At 43.2% G+C, this 24,393-nt stretch overlaps 1 protein-coding gene across 4 annotated transcripts in view; it reads left to right on the top strand.

Annotated features, from left to right (window-relative positions):
* Window positions 1-24,393, top strand: part of LOC106565726 (band 4.1-like protein 1) — a 199,305-nt gene that overhangs the window by 151,588 nt on the left and 23,324 nt on the right. For all 4 annotated transcript variants that reach the window (XM_045691842.1, XM_045691843.1, XM_045691841.1 and 1 more), the window contains 6 exons: window positions 959-1,056; window positions 1,748-1,923; window positions 2,147-2,391; window positions 9,424-9,459; window positions 21,876-21,908; window positions 22,890-23,039. In XM_045691842.1, coding sequence (XP_045547798.1) covers window positions 959-1,056; window positions 1,748-1,923; window positions 2,147-2,391; window positions 9,424-9,459; window positions 21,876-21,908; window positions 22,890-23,039 — 738 coding nt within the window. The remainder of the gene's footprint in view (window positions 1-958; window positions 1,057-1,747; window positions 1,924-2,146; window positions 2,392-9,423; window positions 9,460-21,875; window positions 21,909-22,889; window positions 23,040-24,393) is intronic.

Here is a 24,393-nt window from a genome sequence, read left to right as displayed (position 1 = left end):
GAATCTATAGCCTGTCTCTGTCTCCAAGTCCCTGTTCAGTTCTTGCAGCGCTGCAGCCTCAACCTCTGCAGCCTACTGAGCTGAGCCCCAGCCCAGTGTGACAGGCTGTCTGGCCAGGCCTTCTGAAGTGACAGAGCCCCATAGTGTGCCAGTGGAAGAGAGGGATAAAGGGAGCTTTTAACACGGCCAGTGCAGCTGCAGCAGCACTCAGAATATAGGGATGAAAAGTATAAATATAGAGCCATGAAATGCCACCCTCATGTTTGTCCCTGCTGTCTGAAAACTGCAGTTTCTTAGTCCTTTGCTCAGCTCAGTGCAGGAATCTGTCTGGTGGTCACAGGGCTGTAATTTCAGGGAGAGCAGATTACTGTACTCTTAAAAAAAAGGGTACCAAAGGGGTTATTCAACTGTCCCCATAAGATAACCCTTTTTGGTTTCAGGTAGAACCCTTTTTGGTTCCAAGTAGAACCATTTTGGGTTCCATGTAATGTAGAACCCTCTTTAGAAAGGTTTCTACATGAAACCCAAAAGGGTTCTATCTGGAACCAAAAAGGATTATTCAAAGGGTTCTCCTATGGGGACAGCCAACGAACCCTTTAAGGTTCTAGATAGCACCTTTTTTTCTAAGAGTGTTGTGTGCATACTTGGGAGTGTTAACCGTCCGGGGGTTTACAGCAGTGAACAGTTTCACACGGTGTCTTTTTGCTTAGAGCTCATTGCATCTCCTGAGTGACAAGCGGGCCAATTCAGCAAATGTAGTTGAACAGCATATAACTTAAAATTGTGACAGTTTGGAATATGAAATAAAGTGATGATGTATTTCAAGGTTGTTGTTAAGAATGTATCATGTCATTCAAAACTGCTGTCACTCCCTCATACTCTAATCTATGTAACCACAGTAAACACCTGCCCCTCCCTCCCTCCTTCCCTCCCTTTCTGTCTCCCTCTCTGAAACCAGTACGAGCAGTTTGAGAGCACTATTGGCTTCAAGCTTCCAAACCACCGGGCGGCTAAGAGACTGTGGAAGGTCTGCATCGAGCACCACACCTTCTTCAGGTATCTTTTCCCTTCAAGGAGTAGGACTCGCTTAAGTTACACCTAGCAAGCCATTTCTCCTCAAGTCCTCTTCATCTTAGGCAGCCAAATATAGCTACCATCTCACCACTCACATCCCTCCTGTCCACATCTCTCTGTAGCTTCTTCCCAGCAGCCTACAGCACCTGCTGTATCCCGCTACAGGGGAAGCTCAGGAGTGATTAGAGCACAGTGCCTATAGTCTCCCTATAGGCACCACCCACAGCAGCATTTTATTCCATAGTAGCCAGCACTACACTGAGGCTTAGGGTGTTTCCCTCTCTGTTTCCTCCTCATGTTACTTTTTATCTCTGGTGTTTCTCTGCCCCTGTTAGCTCAGGCTTTGAGGAATTCACTGTAAGGGGAATAGGGAACCACATACAGTAGAATAGTGCAATGTTTTCAACACTGCTCCAGTGCAAAGAACACTGTTCTCAGCATTTTACAAAGTAATTTACTACATCCAGTAACTAATCTCATACTAACATCTGGTATTTCTCTCAATTGTATTGCTGTAAAGCAAGGATGGTGAATTTCTCTTTCCCCAGTATTTTAAGTTAACTCTTGTTGTTTTTATACTGTTGCAACCAAAATGCCAGGTAATCTTCAGGTTAAAGTCTCCAGAATTAGGGCTGATGAATTCCTCTCTGTCTGTGGACTATAACACCTCCAGGTTAGTGTCTCCAGAGCCTCCTCCTAAGGGCTTCTTGGTGATGGGCTCTAAGTTTCGATATAGTGGGCGAACCCAGGCCCAGACACGGCAGGCCAGCGCTCTCATAGACCGGCCTGCGCCACACTTTGAACGCTCCACCAGCAAGAGGTACCTGCTGTCCCGCAGTCTGGACGGAGGTAGGTACCATAGTGGTGTTCCTCAAGGGCTACTCACACAACGGACAATTGTTAAAAGTGAAAATATTGAATGATACATTAGTGGCTATGGGATATTTTTTCATACCTGAAGACCGTGTCTTGAGATGTACTGCGGATGCGGCCGTATACTTACTATATGTATATCTAATGCAGGACTGTTCCCTCGTAATAAAACAGTCCCATTGTGCCTTGGTCTAACTAGCAGAGTTCTCCCGGCCAGTGTCGGCCATGTGTGAAAACCAGGATGGTCTGTCCCAGCACAGTGGCAGTGAACACCCCCACCTCCACAGCCCCTCTGGGGATGAACAGGAGACAGAACTGGAACCACCCAGTTTGGAGCAGGACCAAGAGGAGGATCAGGATGAGGAACAGGATCTAGAGGAATACAACGACCAAGAGGAGGGTGAGGATGGTGTCCCCACCCCCAGCAAGAAGAAGGAGATCAAGGTACTGTTAGGGTTAGGGTTATCACGTTACTGTTAGGGTAAGGGTTATCAAGTTACTGTTAGGGTTATCACGTTACTGTTAGGGTTAGGGTTATCATGTTACTGTTAGGGTTAGGGTTATCACGTTACTGTTAGGGTTATCACGGGTTAGGGTTATCAAGTTACTGTTAGGGTTATCGCGTTACTGTTAGGGTTAGGGTTATCACGTTAGGGTTAGGGCTATCATGTTACTGTTAGGGTTATCACGTTACTGTTAGGGTAATCACATTACTGTTAGGGTTAGGGTTACAACGTTACTGTTAGGGTTATCACGTTACTGTTGGGGTTAGGGTTATCACATTACTGTTAGGGTTAGGGTTATCACGTTACTGTTAGGGTTAGGGTTATCAAGCTATTGTTAGGGCTAGGGTTATCACGTTACTGTTAGGGTTATCACGTTACTGTTAGGGTAAGGGTTATCAAGTTACTGTTAGGGTTATCACGTTACTGTTAGGGTTAGGGTTGTTACTGTTAGGGTTAGGGTTATCACGTTACTGTTAGGGTAAGGGTTATCAAGTTACTGTTAGGGTTATCACGTTACTGTTAGGGTTAGGGTTATCACGTTACTGTTAGGGTTAGGGTTATCACGTTACTGTTAAGGTTAGGGTTATCACGTTACTGTTAGGGTTAGGGTTATCACGTTACTGTTAGGGTTATCACTACTGTTAGGGCAAGGGTTATCACGTTACTGTTAGGGTTAGGGTTATCACGTTACTGTTACTGTTAGGGTTATCACGTTACTGTTAGGGTTATCACGTTACTGTTAGGGTTAGGGTTGTTACTGTTAGGGTTAGGGTTATCACGTTACTGTTAGGGTAAGGGTTATCAAGTTACTGTTAGGGTTATCACGTTACTGTTAGGGTTAGGGTTATCACGTTACTGTTAGGGTTAGGGTTATCACGTTACTGTTAAGGTTAGGGTTATCACGTTACTGTTAGGGTTAGGGTTATCACGTTACTGTTAGGGTTATCACTACTGTTAGGGCAAGGGTTATCACGTTACTGTTAGGGTTAGGGTTATCACGTTACTGTTAGGGTTATCACGTTACTGTTACTGTTAGGGTTATCACGTTACTGTTAGGGTTATCACGTTACTGTTAGGGTTAGGGTTGTTACTGTTAGGGTTAGGGTTATCACGTTACTGTTAGGGTTAGGGTTGTTACTGTTAGGGTTAGGGTTATCACGTTACTGTTAGGGTAAGGGTTATCAAGTTACTGTTAGGGTTATCACGTTACTGTTAGGGTTAGGGTTATCACGTTAGGGTTAGGGTTATCACGTTACTGTTAGGGTTAGGGTTATCACGTTACTGTTAGGGTTATCACTACTGTTAGGGCAAGGGTTATCACGTTACTGTTAGGGTTAGGGTTATCACGTTACTGTTACTGTTAGGGTTATCACGTTACTGTTAGGGTTATCACGTTACTGTTAGGGTTAGGGTTGTTACTGTTAGGGTTAGGGTTATCACGTTACTGTTAGGGTAAGGGTTATCAAGTTACTGTTAGGGTTATCACGTTACTGTTAGGGTTAGGGTTATCACGTTACTGTTAGGGTTAGGGTTATCACGTTACTGTTAAGGTTAGGGTTATCACGTTACTGTTAAGGTTAGGGTTATCACGTTACTGTTAGGGTTATCACTACTGTTAGGGCAAGGGTTATCACGTTACTGTTAGGGTTAGGGTTATCACGTTACTGTTAGGGTTATCACGTTACTGTTAGGGTTATCACGTTACTGTTGGGGTTAGGGTTATCACGTTACTGTTAGGGTTAGGGTTATCACGTTACTGTTAGGGTTAGGGTTATCACGTTACTGTTAGGGCAAGGGTTATCACGTTACTGTTAGGGTTAGGGTTATCACGTTACTGTTAGGGTTATCACGTTACTGTTAGGGTTATTACTTTACTGTTAGGGTTATCCCGTTACTGTTAGGGTTAGGGTTATCACGTCACTGTTAGGGTTATCACGTTACTGTTAGGGTTATCACTACTGTTAGGGCTAGGGTTATCACGTTACTGTTAGGGTTAGGGTTATCACGTTACTGTTACTGTTAGGGTTATCACGTTACTGTTAGGGTTATCACGTTACTGTTAGGGTTAGGGTCATCACGTTACTGTTAGGGTTATCACTACTGTTAGGGCTAGGGTTATCATGTTACTGTTAGGGTTAGGGTTATCACGTTACTGTTAGGGTTATCACGTTACTGTTAGGGTTATCACGTTACTGTTAGGGTTATCACGTTACTGTTAGGGTTAGGGTTATCATGTTACTGTTAGGGTTATCACGTTACTGTTAGGGTTAGGGTTATCACGTTAGGGTTAGGGTTATCACGTTACTGTTAATGTTAGGGTTATCACGTTACTGTTAGGGTTAGGGTTATCACGTTACTGTTAGGGTTATCACTACTGTTAGGGCAAGGGTTATCACGTTACTGTTAGGGTTAGGGTTATCACGTTACTGTTAGGGTTATCACGTTACTGTTACTGTTAGGGTTATCACGTTACTGTTAGGGTTATCACGTTACTGTTAGGGTTAGGGTTGTTACTGTTAGGGTTAGGGTTATCACGTTACTGTTAGGGTTAGGGTTGTTACTGTTAGGGTTAGGGTTATCACGTTACTGTTAGGGTAAGGGTTATCAAGTTACTGTTAGGGTTATCACGTTACTGTTAGGGTTAGGGTTATCACGTTAGGGTTAGGGTTATCACGTTACTGTTAGGGTTAGGGTTATCACATTACTGTTAGGGTTATCACTACTGTTAGGGCAAGGGTTATCACGTTACTGTTAGGGTTAGGGTTATCACGTTACTGTTACTGTTAGGGTTATCACGTTACTGTTAGGGTTATCACGTTACTGTTAGGGTTAGGGTTGTTACTGTTAGGGTTAGGGTTATCACGTTACTGTTAGGGTAAGGGTTATCAAGTTACTGTTAGGGTTATCACGTTACTGTTAGGGTTAGGGTTATCACGTTACTGTTAGGGTTAGGGTTATCACGTTACTGTTAAGGTTAGGGTTATCACGTTACTGTTAAGGTTAGGGTTATCACGTTACTGTTAGGGTTATCACTACTGTTAGGGCAAGGGTTATCACGTTACTGTTAGGGTTAGGGTTATCACGTTACTGTTAGGGTTATCACGTTACTGTTAGGGTTATCACGTTACTGTTAGGGTTAGGGTTATCACGTTACTGTTAGGGTTAGGGTTATCACGTTACTGTTAGGGTTAGGGTTATCACGTTACTGTTAGGGCAAGGGTTATCACGTTACTGTTAGGGTTAGGGTTATCACGTTACTGTTAGGGTTATCACGTTACTGTTAGGGTTATTACTTTACAGTTAGGGTTATCCCGTTACTGTTAGGGTTAGGGTTATCACGTCACTGTTAGGGTTATCACGTTACTGTTAGGGTTATCACTACTGTTAGGGCTAGGGTTATCACGTTACTGTTAGGGTTAGGGTTATCACGTTACTGTTACTGTTAGGGTTATCACGTTACTGTTAGGGTTATCACGTTACTGTTAGGGTTAGGGTCATCACGTTACTGTTAGGGTTATCACTACTGTTAGGGCTAGGGTTATCATGTTACTGTTAGGGTTAGGGTTATCACGTTACTGTTAGGGTTATCACGTTACTGTTAGGGTTATCACGTTACTGTTAGGGTTAGGGTTATCATGTTACTGTTAGGGTTATCACGTTACTGTTAGGGTTAGGGTTATCACGTTAGGGTTAGGGTTATCACGTTACTGTTAAGGTTAGGGTTATCACGTTACTGTTAAGGTTAGGGTTATCACGTTACTGTTAGGGTTATCACTACTGTTAGGGCAAGGGTTATCACGTTACTGTTAGGGTTAGGGTTATCACGTTACTGTTACTGTTAGGGTTATCACGTTACTGTTAGGGTTATCACGTTACTGTTAGGGTTAGGGTTGTTACTGTTAGGGTTAGGGTTATCACGTTACTGTTAGGGTAAGGGTTATCAAGTTACTGTTAGGGTTATCACGTTACTGTTAGGGTTAGGGTTATCACGTTACTGTTAGGGTTAGGGTTATCACGTTACTGTTAAGGTTAGGGTTATCACGTTACTGCTAGGGTTAGGGTTGTCACGTTACTGTTAGGGTTATCACTACTGTTAGGGCAAGGGTTATCACGTTACTGTTAGGGTTATCACGTTACTGTTAGGGTTATCACGTTACTGTTAGGGTTAGGGTTATCACGTTACTGTTAGGGCAAGGGTTATCACGTTACTGTTAGGGTTAGGGTTATCACGTTACTGTTAGGGTTATCACGTTACTGTTACTGTTAGGGTTATCACGTTACTGTTAGGGTTATTACTTTACTGTTAGGGTTATCCCGTTACTGTTAGGGTTAGGGTTATCACGTCACTGTTAGGGTTATCACGTTGCTGTTAGGGTTATCACTACTGTTAGGGCTAGGGTTATCACGTTACTGTTAGGGTTAGGGTTATCACGTTACTGTTACTGTTAGGGTTATCACGTTACTGTTAGGGTTATCACGTTACTGTTAGGGTTAGGGTCATCACGTTACTGTTAGGGTTATCACTACTGTTAGGGCTAGGGTTATCACGTTACTGTTAGGGTTAGGGTTATCACGTTACTGTTAGGGTTATCACGTTACTGTTAGGGTTATCACGTTACTGTTAGGGTTATCACGTTACTGTTAGGGTAAGGGTTATCAAGTTACTGTTAGGGTTATCACGTTACTGTTAGGGTTAGGGTTATCATGTTACTGTTAGGGTTATCATGTTACTGTTAGGGTTATCGAGTTACTGTTCGGGTTTTCAAGTTAGGGTTAGGGTTATCACATTACTGTTAGGGTTATCACGTTACTGTTAGGGTTAGGGTTATCACGTTACGGTTAGCAAGTTACTGTTAGGGTTATCACGTTACTGTTAGGGTTAGGCTTGTCACGTCACGGTTAGGGTTAGCAAGTTACTGTTAGGGTTATCACGTTACTGTTAGGGTTAGGGTTATCACGTTACTGTTAAGGTTAGGGTTATCACGTTACTGTTAGGGTTAGGGTTATCACGTTACTGTTAGGGTTATCACTACTGTTAGGGCAAGGGTTATCACGTTACTGTTAGGGTTAGGGTTATCACGTTACTGTTAGGGTTAGGGTTATCACGTTACTGTTACTGTTAGGGTTATCACGTTACTGTTAGGGTTAGGGTTATCACGTTACTGTTAGGGCAAGGGTTATCACGTTACTGTTAGGGTTAGGGTTATCACGTTACTGTTAGGGTTATCACGTTACTGTTACTGTTAGGGTTATCACGTTACTGTTAGGGTTATTACTTTACTGTTAGGGTTATCCCGTTACTGTTAGGGTTAGGGTTATCACGTCACTGTTAGGGTTATCACTACTGTTAGTTCTAGGGTTATCACGTTACTGTTAGGGTTAGGGTTATCACGTTACTGTTACTGTTAGGGTTATCACGTTACTGTTAGGGTTATCACGTTACTGTTAGGGTTAGGGTCATCACGTTACTGTTAGGGTTATCACTACTGTTAGGGCTAGGGTTATCACGTTACTGTTAGGGTTAGGGTTATCACGTTACTGTTAGGGTTGTCACGTTACTGTTAGGGTTATCACGTTACTGTTAGGGTTATCACGTTACTGTTAGGGTTATCACGTTACTGTTAGGGTTATCAAGTTACTGTTAGGGTTATCACGTTACTGTTAGGGTTAGGGTTATCATGTTACTGTTAGGGTTATCATGTTACTGTTAGGGTTATCATGTTACTGTTAGGGTTATCGAGTTACTGTTCGGGTTTTCAAGTTAGGGTTAGGGTTATCACATTACTGTTAGGGTTATCACGTTACTGTTAGGGTTAGGGTTATCACGTTACGGTTAGGGTTAGCAAGTTACTGTTAGGGTTATCACGTTACTGTTAGGGTTAAGCTTGTCACGTTACGGTTAGGGTTAGCAAGTTACTGTTAGGGTTATCACGTTACGGTTAGGGTTAGCAAGTTACTGTTAGGGTTATAAAGTTACTGTTAGGGTTAGGGTTGTCACGTTACTGTTAGGGTTAAGGTCATCACGTTACTGTTAGGGTTATCACGTTAGGGTTAGGGTTAGGGCAGCATTTCCCAAACTCGGTCCTCGGGGCACCAAGGGGAGCAAGTTTTGGTTTTTGCCCGAACACTACACAGCTGATCTAAATGATCGAAGCTTGCTGATTAGTTGATTATTTGAATCAGCTGTGTAGTGCTAGGTCAAAAAAAAAATCATGCACCCCTTGGGGTCCTGAGGACTGAGTTTGGGAAACCCTGGGTTATGGCAAGGTACTGTTAGGCAGATGGGAGGAAGGCTTGAGAGGGTAGCTACATGACTTAAGATACTATGGTGGTCATATCTGGTTCAGAGGGTAAATGGCCCAACCTAGCCTGGTTGATTGATCTGTATGTGCTTTAGCCAAGTCCTATAACATTCCCTAGGCTACATGACATAGGAGTTGGATAAAACACAAACAGATTTGTGGACCCAGGCTCAGCCTACTTATTTCTCAGAATCAAAAACATTCACATTTGATGGTAAGTGCCTCTCTAGGATGGAAATAGGCTATAAGTAAGGATACGATGCAGTATAAGTAGGATGATACCTATGGAAGCTTAGAGAGACACGCAGCTTGTGTGGATATGATGTTTGTGTCAGGGTGGAGGTGTCTGTCTCAGTGCAGATAGTCAGATGGCAGTGACTGCAGGGGTGCTGCTGGTGCTAGAGTGTACCGCTAGAACTTCGGGTACCACTAAGACATTCCCTGCTGGGGTTTAAAGCTAAAGATTTTAAGCAAAATTAACTCTGCTCCCTCTATGCATCTCAGAGACTAACCAGTATAGCTCACTATCACCACTAACTGCTGTATCGAACCTTCACTTATCTCTCATGCCAAGCCAACCTAACTTCTCCTGCTGCTGTTCTTTCTTGCTCTCTCTCCCTGTCATTCACTAATATGCTCTCTCTCTCTTTAACCCTCGCTGGCAAAAGGAGGATGCTGGGTCCCCACTTGACAATATACAGGAGGTATTTGGTGTCTGGTGGCCTGTCTGTCTCTCTGTCAGTCTGTCTGTCTGTCAGTCTGGGAGATGGCTCTATGCCTACCAGTCTTTTTGTGTTCAGTAATCCCACATATTAGTGATAAACTAGCAGTATGCCTAATTGACATACAGTGAGTAATCTTCTGCACCATCATATATTTGTTTGCACCCATAGTATTACATTGAAGCTGCAAAGCATTCATTTGATGCTGTTCATTGGAGAGCCAGTATTTTAAGGGCTGTCAAATTAACACATTAATAACGGGTTAAGGCATGACATGCTTATCGGCGGTAAACTCACTCACTTTTGTACATCGCCTTGGTCCGTACAATTGACCTTATTTTAGCGCCCAAAAAACGTAATACTTCCAGATCAACTGTAATGTCAATACCATTGTAAAGCATAATTTCTCCCCTTTCTAACAGAATCAATTACATGACCTCCACGCTGCCTGTTTCTGCATGATTCAAGAAGGCAATGAGCTCCGTCGGGTCTTTTTAAAAATGGCGGGTTGGGAAGCGAAACTAATGCGTGGTAGTGAGAAGGAGAGAGATGTGTGTGGCAAAACTGCTTTTTTCACTTGATCTATCCAACTTATCACCTTATCGCCTCTAAAATGTAAATAAAACACTATAAAGACTTTATATAATGTGTCAATACATACCTATTTGAAGGTTTGTGTCGAATTTGAATCGTTTTTTTAGAGCGGTGCTAAAGTGGTCTTCAGAAGTAAACAGCGGCTTTGAGAGTCATGATGCTTGCAGTGATGATGCAAACAATGACTAGGTATCCCCCCTTACCCCCGTCACTGTCCATTTCTTGTTTTTAAACGATGAGAGAAGTGCTACACCTGGTGGAGAGAGATTGTAAGACAGAAATAGTTGCTTTATGCGTGCTGTACGTTACGGCATGACACGTCACGATGTAACGGAGGGTCAGTTTTTTCAACTTTCTCCAGTACTGTAGAACCATTACCATGTCGATCAATGCTTGAATAGAAACGTAGTTCACACCCCAGATTTTGAAGTCAACACAGTCGCTACAGTCCCATTAGTTTTCTTTGAGCCTCGTTTGAATGTCGCGGTTGCGCACATTTGTACGGAATGGTGTGAGTTTACGTTACATCAAATCAAATTTTATTAGTCACATGCGCCGAATACAATAGGTGTACCCCTTACAGTGAAATGCTTACTTACGAGACCCTAACCGACAGTGCAGTTAAAAAAAATATCGATAAGAATAAGAGATAAAAGTAACAAGTAATTAAAGAGGAGCAGTAAAAAATAACAATATTTACAGGGGTGTGCCGGTACAGAGTCAATGTGCAGGGGCACCGGTTAGTTGAGGTAGTATGTACATGTAGGTAGAGTTAATTAAAGTGACTATGCATAGATGACAACAGAGAGTGGCAGTGGTGTGGAGAGAGTTGGGGGGGGCAATGTGAATAGTCTGGGTAGCCATTTGACTAGATTTTCAGGAGTCTTATGGCTTGGGGGTAAAAGCTGTTTAGAAGCCTCTTGGACCTAGTCTTGGCACTCTGGTACCACTTGCTGTGTGGTAGCAGAGAGAACAGTCTATGACTAGGGTGGCTGGAGTCGTTGACCATTGTTAGGGCCTTCCTCTGACAATGCCTGGTATTGAGGTCCTGGATGGCAAGAAGCTTGGCCCTAGTGATGTACTGGGCCGTTCGCACCACCCTCTGTAGTGCCTTGTGGTCGGAGACCGAGCAGTTGGCATACCAGGCAGTGATGCAACCAGTCAGGATGGTGCAGATGTATAACCTTTTGAGGATCTGAGGACCCATGCCAAATCTTTTCAGTCTCCTGAGGGGGAATAGGTTTTGTCGTGCCTGCTTCACGACTGTCATGGTGTGCTTGGACCACGTTAGTTTGTTGGTGATGAGGACACCAAGGAACTTGAAGCTGTCAACCTGCTTCACTGGGGCTCTGTCGATGAGAAATGGGGGTGTGCTCGGTCCTCTTTTTCCTGTAGTCCACAATCATCTCCTTTGTCTTGGTCATGTTGAGGGAGAGGTTGTTGTCCTGGCACCACACGGCCAGGTCTCTGACCTCCTCCCTATAGGCTGTCTCGTTGTTGTTGCTAACAAATTGAATGATGGTGTTGGAGTCGTGCCTGACCGTGCAGTCATGAGTGAACAAGGAGTACAGGAGGGGGCTGAGCACGCACCCCTGAGGGGCCCCTGTGTTGAGGATCAGCGTGGCAGATGTGTTGTTACCGACGCTTACCACCTGGGGGCGGCCCGTCAGGAAGTCCAGGATCCAGTTGCAAAGGGAGGTGTTTAGTTCCAGGGTCCTTAGCTTATTGATGGATGAGCTTTGAGGACACTATGGTGTTGAACGCTGAGCTGTAGTCAATGAATAGCAGGGATTTCGTTTAAGCTTCCAGGTTAGAGTCCCGCTCCTTGAAAGCGGCAGCTCTAGCCTTTAGCTCAGTGAGGATGCTGCCTGTAATCCATGGTTTCTGGTTGGGGTATGTACGTACAGTTACTGTGGGGATGATGTCATCGATGCACTTATTGATGAAGCCAATGACAGATGTGGTGTACTCCTCAATGCCATTGGAGGAATCCCGGAACATATTCCAGTCACTGCTAGCAAAACAGTCCTGTAGCTTAGCATCGGCTTCATCTGACCACTTTTTTATCAATCTAGTCACTGGTGCTTCCTGCTTTAATATTTGCTCGTAAGTGGGAATCAGGAGGATAGAATTATGGTCAGATTTGCCAAATGGAGGGCAAGGGAGTGCTTTGTATGCATCTCTGTGTGTGGAGTATTGGTGGTCCAGAGTTATTTTCTATCTGGTTGCACATATAACATGTTTATACAAATTAGGTAAAACTGATTTAAGTTTCCCTGCATTCAAGTCCCCGGCTACTAAGAGCGCCGTCTCTGGGTGAGCCTTTTCTTGTTTGCTTATGGTGGAATACAGCTCATTCAATGCTATCGTAGTGCCAGCCTCTGACTGTGGTGGTGTGTAAACAATTACAAAGAATACAGATGAAAACTCTCTCGGTAGGTAATGTGGTCTGCAGCTCCTCATGAGAAACTCTACCTCAGGCGAGCAATAGCTCGAGACTTCCTTAGATATCGTGCACCAGCTGTTTACAAAAATACATTGACCGCCGCCCCTTGTCTTACCAGACGCCGCTGTTCTATCCTGCTGGCACATCGTATAACCAGCCAGCTGTATGTTGATATTGTCGTCGTTCAGCCACGACTGAAGCATAAGCTGTTACAATTTTTTATGTCCCGTTGATAGTTTAATCTTCCCAATAACTCGTCCTTTTTATTGTCCAAAGATTGCATGTTCGCGAGCAGAATTGAGGGGAGTGGGGGTTTATTCGATCGCCTCCTACTCTTAAGAAGGCAGCCCGCCCTCCGGCCTCTCTTTCTCCGCCTCATCTTCACGCAGATCACTGGGGTCAGTGCCTGTTCCCGAGGGAGCCGTATATCCTCCGCTTCAGGCTCGTCAGAGTCGTGAAAGAAGAAAAAGGATTCTGCTAGTCCGTGGTGAGTAATCGCAGTCCTGATGTCTAGAGGTTCTTTTCGGTCATAAGAGACGGTAGCGGCAACAATATGTATAAAAGTAGTAAAAAAAGAAGTTACAAACAACGCAGGTAAATGAACAAAAAAAAACACAATCGGTTGGGGGCACGTAAAATGTCTGCCTTCTGCTCCGGTGCCGTTTTACACGTGTGTATGAATGTGTAAAGTTATCTGAATAGTACAGATGGTTACAGTGTTTTCATAACATCGTTGGACAAGTGTAAAAGCTCTTTGTTTTTTGCATCCATAGAGCCAGTTATTTTTTTTCCCTATAGTCACACTCATTTAGAATGCCTGAAGCTTTAACAAATAAAATGTTAATTGTCACTTGTGCCGAATAGAACAGGTGCGGACTTTACCGTGACATGCTTACTTACGAGCCCTTTCCCAACAATGCAGAGTTAAAAAGTATGAACAATTTGCAAAACACAATAAAATAACAATAACATATACAATGAGGACCGGTACTAGGGTTTGAGTGGCGGGAACCCGGTTACCGAGATTTAACGCCCCAAATCACTCATTTTTCTCTGGATAAATAACTGTGAGAAACCGGTAAATTATAATAAATCATGTATATGAAGAGCATGGCGAGAAATGGAACTGTTAAATTATATGTGATGTCTATTTCTGGCTTCTCTACGGCTTGCATGATGAATCATCAATGCTCAGTGTGGGGACAGACAGGCTATCTCAGTATGGGGCACAGTTCACAATGCATGTCGACCTGTCATCTTATCATGGTAACTTCTTTTCTTGTGACAGGTAGGCTTACATTTGCTGCAACATAGCCTATGCTACAGTAATATAAAGACTGAATGCGTCTAAATTACCCATATTCATCTCGGAGGTCATCTGATTATTTTCTTGTAAAGATTTCTTTTTTATTGCAGTAGTGGAGTTTTAAAACAGCCTATCACTCAAGTATCGTTGCTTTAAATCTCTCGCAGTCGTTCTCTCTCTCCATCAACTCCATTCAAATTGCATCCAAAATAGATAATCATGTTCTAGATTGATATATAGTCCTATATATAGATGTCCTAGGCTACCTCTTTCAGGTAATACATGCAAGGCAGTATTAGCTTTATATTTAGCTAACTAATGATTTGTTATGCATAATAAGCTTCTATTTTATAGCCACTGTCTCTTGCGCAATACGCACACACCTGTGCTCCGCTGGCTTCTCTCCTTAAAAAACGCTCCTTAGCTCTTAGACTAGAATAGCTTGCTGAACATACAGTGGGGGAAAAAAGTATTTAGTCAGCCACCAATTGTGCAAGTTCTCCCACTTAAAAAGATGAGAGAGGCCTGTAATTTTCATCATAGGTACACGTCAACAATGACAGACAAAATGAGAAAAAAAATCCAGAAAATCACATTGTAGGATTTTTTATGAATTTATTTGCAAATTATGGTGGAAAATAAGTATTTGGTAATAACAAAAGTTTATCTCAATACTTTGTTATATACCCTTTGTTGGCAATGACACAGGTCAAACGTTTTCTGTAAGTCTTCACAAGGTTTTCACACACTGTTGCTGGTATTTTGGCCCATTCCTCCATGCAGATCTCCTCTAGAGCAGTGATGTTTTGGGGCTGTCGCTGGGCAACATGGACTTTCAACTCCCTCCAAAGATTTTCTATGGGGTTGAGATCTGGAGACTGGCTAGGCCACTCCAGGACCTTGAAATGCTTCTTACAAAGCCACTCGGTGTGTTTGGGATCATTGTCATGCTGAAAGACCCAGCCACGTTTCATCTTCAATGCCCTTGCTGATGGAAGGAGGTTTTCACTCAAAATCTCACGATACATGGCCCCATTCATTCTTTCCTTTACACGGATCAGTCGTCCTGGTCCCTTTGCAGAAAAACAGCCCCAAAGCATGATGTTTCCACCCCCTGGTGTTCTTTGGATGCAACTCAGCATTCTTTGTCCTCCAAACACGACGAGTTGAGTTTTTACCAAAAAGTTATATTTTGGTTTCATCTGACCATATGACATTCTCCCAATCCTCTTCTGGATCATCCAAATGCTCTCTAGCAAACTTCAGACGGGCCTGGACATGTACTGGCTTAAGCAGGGGGACACATCTGGCACTGCAGGATTTGAGTCCCTGGCGACTTAGTGTGTTACTGATGGTAGGCTTTGTTACTTTGGTCCCAGCTTTCTGCAGGTCATTCACTAGGTCCCCCCGTGTGGTTCTGGGATTTTTGCTCACCGTTCTTGTGATCATTTTGACCCCACGGGGTGAGATCTTGCGTGGAGCCCCAGATCGAGGGAGATTATCAGTGGTCTTGTATGTCTTCCATTTCCTAATAATTGCTCCCACAGTTGATTTCTTCAAACCAAGCTGCTTACCTACTGCAGATTCAGTCTTCCCAGCCTGGTGCAGGTCTACAATTTTGTTTCTGGTGTCCTTTGACAGCTCTTTGGTCTTGGCCATAGTGGAGTTTGGAGTGTGACTGTTTGAGGTTGTGGACAGGTGTCTTTTATACTGATAACAAGTTCAAACAGGTGCCATTAATACAGGTAACGAGTGGAGGACAGAGGAGCCTCTTAAAGAAGAAGTTACAGGTCTGTGAGAGCCAGAAATCTTGCTTGTTTGTAGGTGACCAAATACTTATTTTCCACCATAATTTGCAAATAAATTCATTAAAAATCCTACAATGTGATTTTCTGGATTTTTTTCCCTCATTTTGTCTGTCATTGTTGACGTGTACCTATGATGAAAATTACAGGCCTCTCTCATCTTTTTAAGTGGGAGATCTTGCACAATTGGTGGCTGACTAAATACTTTTTTCCCCCACTGTACATGTAGGTGGTACATGTAGGTGGACTAGGCAATCAGGATAAATAATGAACAGAGTAGCAGCAGCTTATGTGAAGAGTGTGTGTGTGTGGCGTCAATATGCATGTGTGTGTGAGTGTATGTAGTCGTATGTCGTCTGTGTGTGTACAGTGAATTCGGAAAGTATTCAGACCCCTTCATTTTTTTCCACAGTTTATTACATTACAGCATTATTCTCAAATGGATGAAAAAGCTTTTTTCCTCATGAATTTACACACAATACTCCATAATGACAAAGCAGAAACATGTTTTTAGAAATGTTTGCAAATGTAATAAAAATGTAAAACTGAGTCCTTTAGGTGCCTTTTGGCAAACTCCAAGCGGGTTGTCATGTGCCTTTTACTGAGGAGTGGCTTCCGTCTGGCCACTCTACCATAAAAGCCTGATTGGTGGAGTGCTGCAGAGATGGTTGTCCTTCTTCGAGGTTCTCCTATCTCCACAGAGGAACTCTGGAGCTCTGTCAGAGTGACAATCAGGTTCTTGGTCACCTCCCTGACCAAGGCCCTTCTCCCCTGATTGCTCAGTTTGGCCGGGCGGCCAGCTCTAACTCTTGGTGGTTCCAAACGTTTCCATTTAAAAATGATGGAGGCCACTGTGTTCATGGGGACCTTCAATGCTGCAGAAATGTTTTGGTACCCTTCCCCAGATCTGTGCCTCGATACAATCCTGTCTCGGAGCTCTACGGGCAATTCCTTCCACCTCATGGCTTGGTTTTTGCTCTGACATGCACTGTCAACTTTGGGACCTTATATACTGTAGACAGATGTGTGCCTTTCCAAATCATGTCCAATCAATTTAATTTGCCACAGGTGGACATTTTATCACGTTGTAGAAACATCTCAAGGATGATCAATGCAAACAGGATGCTATGAGCTCAATTTTGAGTCTCATAGCAAAGGGTCCGAATACTTATGTAAATAAGTTATTTCAGTTTTTTATTTGAAATATATTTGAACAAATTTCTAAAAACCTGTTTTTGCATTTGTCATTATGGGGTATTGTGTGTAGATTGATGAGAAAAACATTTAATTTAATCAATTTTAGAACAAGGCTGTAATGAAACAAAATGTGGAAAAAGTCAAGGGGTCTGAGTACTTTCCGAATGCACTGTACGTGCTCGTCGCCCCCACCAGGGTCTTGACCTGACTGTAGTTCGGCATCGTAACTGACTTCAGTGGGAAAATACTCACCTTTGATGGCCACTGGCACACTGAGAAGTGTGCTCTTCACGGATTAGTCCCGGTTTCAACTGTAAATCAAATCAAATTTTATTTGTCACATGCACATGGTTAGCAGATGTTAATGCGAGTGTATCGAAATGCTTGTGCTTCTAGTTCCGACCATGCAGTAATATCTAACAAGTAGTCTAACCTAACAATTTCACAACAACTACCTTATACACACAAGTGTAAAGGAATGAATAAGAATATGTACATAAAAATATATGAATGAGTGATGGTTGAACGGCATAGGCAAGATGCAGTAGATGGTATAGAGTACAGTATATACATATGAGATGAGTAATGTAGGGTATGTTAACATTATATAAAGTGGCATTGTTTAAAGTGGCTAGTGATACATTTATTACATCAAGATGCAGTAGATGGTATAGAGTACAGTATATACATATGAGATAAGTAATGTAGGGTATGTAAACATTATATAAAGTGGCATTGTTTAAAGTGGCTAGTGATACATTTATTACATCAATTTTTACATTATTAAAGTGGCTAGAGTTGAGTCAGTATGTTGGCAGCAGCCACTCAATGTTAGTGATGGCTGTTTAACAGTCTGATGGCCTTGAGATAGAAGATGTTTTTCAGTCTCTCGGTCCCAGCTTTGATGCACCTGTACTGACCTCACCTTCTGGATGATAGCGGGGTGAACAGGCAGTGGCTCGGGTGGTTGTTGTCCTTGATGATCTTTTTGGCCTTCCTGTGACATCGGGTGGTGTAGGTGTCCTAAAGGGCAGGTATTTTGCCCCCGGTGATGCGTTGTGCAGGCCTCATTACCCTCTGGAGAGCCTTATGGTTATGGGTGGAGCAGTTGCCGTACCAGGCGGTGATACAGCCCGGCAGGATGCTCTCGATTGTGCATCTGTAAAAGCTTGTGCATCTGTAAAATAATTTCTTCAGCCTCCTGAGGTTGAAGAGGCGCTGCTGCGCCTTCTTCACCACGCTGTCTGTGTGGGTGGGCCATTTCAGTTTGTCCGTGATGTATACGCCGAGGAACTTCATACTTTCCACCCTCTCCACTACTGTCCCGTCGATGTGGATAGGGGGCTGCTCCCTCTGCTGTTTCCTGAAGTCCACGATCATCTCCTTTGTTTTGTTGACATTGAGTGTGAGGTTGTTTTCCTGACACCAGGGCGGGGTCGAGACCCAGGGTCTCGAGCTTAATGACAAGTTTGGAGGGTACTATGGTGTTAAATGCTGAGCTGTAGTCGATGAACAGCATTCTTACATAGGTATTCCTCTTGTCCAGATGGGTTAGGGCAGTGTGCAGTGTGATTGTGATTTCGTCGTCTGTGGACCTATTGGGGCGGTAAGCAAATTGGAGTGGGTCTAGGGTGTCAGGTAGGGTGGAGGTGATATGGTCCTTGACTAGTCTCTCAAAGCACTTCATGATGACGGAAGTGAGTGCTACGGGGCGGTAGTCATTTAGCTCAGTTACCTTAGCTTTCTTGGGAACAAGAACAAAGGTGGCCCTCTTGAAGCATGTGGGAACAGCAGACTGTGATAAGGATTGATTGAATATGTCCGTAAACACACCAGCCAGCTGGTCTGCGCATGCTCTGAGGACGCGGCTGGGGATGGGCCTGCAGCCTTGCGAGGGTTAACACGTTTAAATGTTTTACTCACGTTGGCTGCAGTGAAGGAGAGCCCACAGGTTTTGGTAGCGGGCCGTGTCAGTGGCACTATATTGTCCTCAAAGCGAGCAAAGAAGTTGTTTAGTCTGTCTGGGAGCAAGACATCGTGGTCCGCGACGGGGCTGGTTTTTCTTTTGTAGTCCATGATTGACTGTAGACCCTGCCACATACCTCTCGTGTCTGAGCCATTGAATTGTGACTCTACTTTGTATCTATACTGACGCTTAGCTTGTTTGATTGCCTTGCGGAGGGAATAGCTACACTGTTTGTATTCGGTCATGTTTCCGGTCACCTTGCCCTGATTAAAAGCAGTGGTTCGCGCTTTCAGTTTTGCGCGAATGCTGCCATCAACCCACGGTTTCTGGTTGGGGAATGTTTTAATAGACGCTGTGGGTACAACATCACCGACGCACTTGCTAATAAACTCGCTCACCAAATCAGCATATTCATCAATGTTGTTGTTCGACGCTATGCAGAACATATCCCAGTCCACGTGATCGAAGCAATCTTGAAGCGTGGAATCTGATTGGTCGGACCAGCATGGAACAGACCTGAGCGCGGGTGCTTCCTGTTTTAGTTTCTGTCTATAGGCTGGGAGCAACAAAATGGAGTCGTGGTCAGCTTGTCCGAAAGGAGGGCGGGGGAGGGCCTTATATGCGTCACGGAAGTTAGAATAACAATGATCTAGGGTTTTGCTTGCCCGGGTCGCACAATCGATATGCTGATAGAATTTAGGGAGCCTTGTTTTCAGATTAGCCTTGTTAAAATCCCCAGCTACAATAAATGTAGCCTCAGAATATGTGGTTTCCAGTTTACATAGTCGAATTAAGTTCTTTCAGGGCCGTCAATGTGTCTGCTTGTGGGGGATTATACACGACTGTGATTATGATCGAAGAGAATTCTCTTGGTAGATAATGCGGTCGGCATTTGATTGTGAGGAATTCTAAGTCAGGTGAACAAAAGGACTTGAGTACCTGTATGTTGTTATGATCACACCACGTCTTGTTAATCATAAGGCATACACCCCCGCCCTTCTTCTTACCAGAGAGACGCTTGTTTCTGTCGGCGCAATGCGTGAAGAAACCAGGTGGCTGTGCCGACTCTGATAGCGTGTCTTGAGTGAGCCATGTTTCCGTGAAATAAAGAACGTTACAGTCTCTGATGTCTCTCTGGAAGGCAACTATTGCTCGGATTTCGTCTACCTTGTTGTCAAGAGACTGGACATTGGCGAGTAGTATGCTCGGGAGCGGTGCATGATGTGCCTGTCTACGGAGCCTGACCAGAAGACCGCTCCGTCTGCCCCTTCTGCGGCGCCGTTGTTTTGGGTCGCCGGCTGGGATCCGATCCATTGTCCTGGGTGGTGGGCCAAACGGAGGACCCGCTTCGGGAAAGTCGTATTCCTGGTCGTAATGTTGGTGAGTTGACGTTGCTCTTATATCCAATAGTTCCTCCCGACTGTATCTAATAAAACCTAAGATTTTCTGGGGTAACAATGTAAGAAATAACACATAAAAAAAACGAAATACTGCATAGTTTCCTAGGAAGGCGAAGCGAGGCGGCCATCTCTTTGTCGGCGCCGGAAGACTGGACAGATGGCTGACAGCGTGTATGGCGTCGTGTGGATGAGCAGTTTGCTAATGTCAACATTGTCAACAGAGTGCCCCATGGTGGCAGTGGGGTTATGGTATGAGCAGGCATAAGCTATGGAGAAAAAACACAACTGCATTTTATCGATGCCAATTTGAATGCACAGAGATACCGTGGCGAGATCCTAAGGCCCATTGTCGTGCCATTCATCCACCGCCATCAACTCATGTTTCAGCATGATAATTACACAATTCCTGGAAGCTGAATATGTTCTTCCATGGCCTGCATACTCACCAGACATGTCACCCATTGAGCATGTTTGGGATGCTCTGGATCGACGTGTACAACAGTGTGTTCCAGTTCCCGCCAATATCCAGCAGCTTCGCACAGACATTGAAGAGGATCGTGACAACATTCCACAGGCCACAATCAACAGCTAGATAAACTCTATGTGTAGGAGATGTGTCGCACTGCAATGAGGAAAATTGTGGTCACATCAGATACTGACTAGTTTTCTGATCTACTCCCTCACCTTATTTTTTTAAGGTATCTGTGACCACAGATGCATATCTGTATTCCCAGTCATGTGAAATCCATAGATTAGGACCTAATGAATGTATTTAAATTGACTGATTTCCTTCTATGAACTGTAGCTCAGAAGAATCTTTGAAATTGTTTCATGTTGTGTTTATATTTTTGTTCAGTGGAAAATAATGTGACAGGTGAAATGAAGAATGTGATCTGCTTTATTTCCTAACGTATTGCACAAGTTGACTGCAGGTATTTACATAAAAAGTAGCTACAAATACTACAAATACTACAGGTATATGGTACATACGGTATACCGCCCAAGCTTACAAAACAATACACACAAATCCCCCAAAAATAAAGAAATCAAGAGATATCAGAACCAGCAATTTCAGATTCCAGAATATACAGTTAGTATACCAAACATTAGGAACACCTTCCTAATATTGTGTTGAACCCCCCCCCCCCACCACCCCCCACACACGCTTGTGTTAAGTTGACTAGATATCCTTTGGGTGGTGGACCATTCTTGAGCAAATTTTAGCAAATTCAAAAATTAACTAATGCCATTAACACTATTAATTATTTGTATCGTTTGACAGCCCTAAATATTTTACTTCCTTCTAGAATGAACTACGGTTTTGGTAAAGCTGTATTTTGAGTTGTTATTTTGTCTTTTATTTTTAGCAGGAAGTAGTACTCAAAATCTAATAGACATAATGACAAAATTCCCCAATGATCATTCAACTATCAGAGCAAGAGCTTGACTATAAAGATTTTACAGGCACTCCGATCTGAAAATCTGAAGTCAGCCTGCATGGTTGCGTGTGTGTGTTCCTGGTGTGTGCTTGTGTGTTTGTGTGTACAGCTATTACTGGCTGTGTCCAGTTAGGGTTGTTCTGTCTGTCTGCCTGCCTCCTTGACTCAGTCTCCGCTCTTCCTCTGTCTCTGCATCCTCCCCATACACCCCTGTCCCTGCTTCTGCCCCAACTCTGCCATCTCAGTTGGACCAGGAGACAACCCTTCGACACAAGGAGGTATAGCTCATTGTGCTGATCTGTCCAGAGTTGGAGTCCGTTCCATATCTATTCCTGTCTATTTCTTCAGCAGTTCAAAACAGTTCCGGAATTGACTGGAATTCAGATGGAATTGACTTCAACCCTGGTTCTGTCCCAGTGCTTTGTGACCCACTCAACAGAACAAGTGGCCTCTACCAAAACATCTAGGGAATCTCATGATACTCATTGCAGACTATTGAACAACATGGAACATTACAATGTATACATATTTTAGGATTAGGATAGTGCACTGAAGCTCCATTTCCTCTTTAAGTGCCTGCATCATCAATGCAATGTCCCTATTGTTGTATGAAGATGCAACACAGATTGCTCTGGATTGTCAAGGATACTGAACAACATTCACTTAAACCAGCCTTCGTGTGAATAACAGCATTCACTTAAGTCAGCCTTCAATTGATGTAATGTATGATGTATGCAGCAACAGTAGTAAATGAAAATGAATACTAGACAACAGAGAACTAGCTAGCTATTCACTAAGAGTATATATTAGCACATTCAGAGTCGTTTTAATTTGGTGTTTGTTTCATCCTAATAAACATCCAAATAGATAATACTTTCATTGGCAAAAGGTTTTAATAGCATCCCAAATGCCATATTCATCCATAGACAAACTACTGAATGGAATAGAAATGCAATCACATTCACAGGCCACAAACAAAGCACTTGATCCATGTGCTGAATCGCTGAGTATTAAGACACATTTGTGTAAGTCATTGTGTTTGTGTCTTTTCCTGTGCGCTGCCTACGATATTAATGTCACAGTGATATTTTATTTCAGATCACGTTTTGTTCGTCCACGCATAATGCGATTTCATTTAGTGTGTCTGTGATTACTGCAGTGGTAATTTATATGATGTCATACTAATGCATATTACTCTATCCTCCTACTCCTCCTCTCTCCGCCCTCTCTCATTCTCTCTATCCCTTTATTCTGTACAGTTTTTGGATAAGTCAGAGGATGTCTTACTGAAGCACCAGGCCAGTATCAATGAGCTGAAGAGAGCCCTGAGGGAGCCCAACAGCAAGCTGATGAACCGTGAGAAGCGGCTGTCAGGGACGTCTCCTGGCGGAACGCCCGAGAAGAAGGCTGTGAGTGTGGGATGAGGGTGGTGAGGACCTGGGGTCCACTGGAGCATGGGTGGCAGTTGAGATTCACAACCTTTAACCTATGTACCACCTCTCCACTGTATGTCATGAATATATCACGGATAATGCCATACTACTCCTGTTTAAACTGCCCTGACATCTGACAGTGAGTCTGTGTATGACAACATTGACATTCCAGTCTTGCATTAAATTTCCTAGCACCTCATACTGTTGACTCCACTTGAACCCAGTAGGCTTGGAGGTCAAGACTGGAGAACATTCACTACTCTGGCTTTGTGTTCGTGTGCTTTGTCATCTATTTGAATATTGTTAACCTGAATATTTACAGTCTGATATAAAACCAAGAACTGTATTTTTGACCGTGACTTTTGAGGACAATAATATTTCTTCAAGGTATTGTAGGTGGTTATTTATTGTAGATATATACTGCTGCAGACTCAGACCTATTGGATAGTGTGATGGTAGTGCTAAAAGATATCATAAGAACACATTTAATTAGAAAAATAACCTGGAAAAATTGTCCTGCATTTATCATTAGAGATATCTGTTTTATTTAAAGATAAAACTCTCTCTCTCAAGTTATTGCAGAAAGTGATTCTACGTTAACTTGAAGAGATTATGTGAGGCCCTCAAGCAACAATCATCTCTAGCGTCTTCCCACCTTGATTGCCTGACAGTTAAAATGCTTCCCTTTGTGTCAGAACACAAACGCCCATGCTCTTTTGATCACTTTCACATTGTGATTGTACTGTAAAGATAGAGTACTAAGATATTATTCTCCAGTCTAGCTCTGTCAATGCAGTCTGTTTCCAGGTATTTTTGTAGTCTACGGAAGCTTTCTCATCTGCCGTCTGAGAACAATCGGATTATAGCCATGGAGAATATCATCAGACATCCTTGAAGGCATGACAACTCGATCTGTCATGTACTTACATAGATCTGAGGGAGAGATGCTAAAGTCCTGAAAGAATGATGGCAAAGTGTGGCCTGAGAAAATCCCACTTCTCAGAGAGATTCAGAGAAAATCATAAAGCCTTTGATGTAGTTTTTTTGCATTGCAAATACCTCCTAATTTGCTTATGCAGATTTGGCAGCCGCAGGTGGAAGCTAACTAGGCCCATGTTGCTCGTTTGCAATAATCTCATCATTCGATTCAAGATTTCATCTTGATTGGCTCATAGATTTTAACTCGGACTTCAATTCAGGAGAGACGTACAGTATGTTTGTAAAGTCCCTTGTCTCCATAGCCCATTGAATCAATATTTCTTCCCCCTTTCTACCTGTCTCTTTCCTTGAACCATTTTCCCCTCTTGCATGAAATTACCAACATTTTAAA

The sequence above is a fragment of the Salmo salar genome, chromosome ssa12 (assembly GCF_905237065.1).
Source record: "Salmo salar chromosome ssa12, Ssal_v3.1, whole genome shotgun sequence".
Classification (NCBI taxonomy): domain Eukaryota; kingdom Metazoa; phylum Chordata; class Actinopteri; order Salmoniformes; family Salmonidae; genus Salmo; species Salmo salar.
This window is presented reverse-complemented; position numbering and strand designations above follow the sequence as displayed.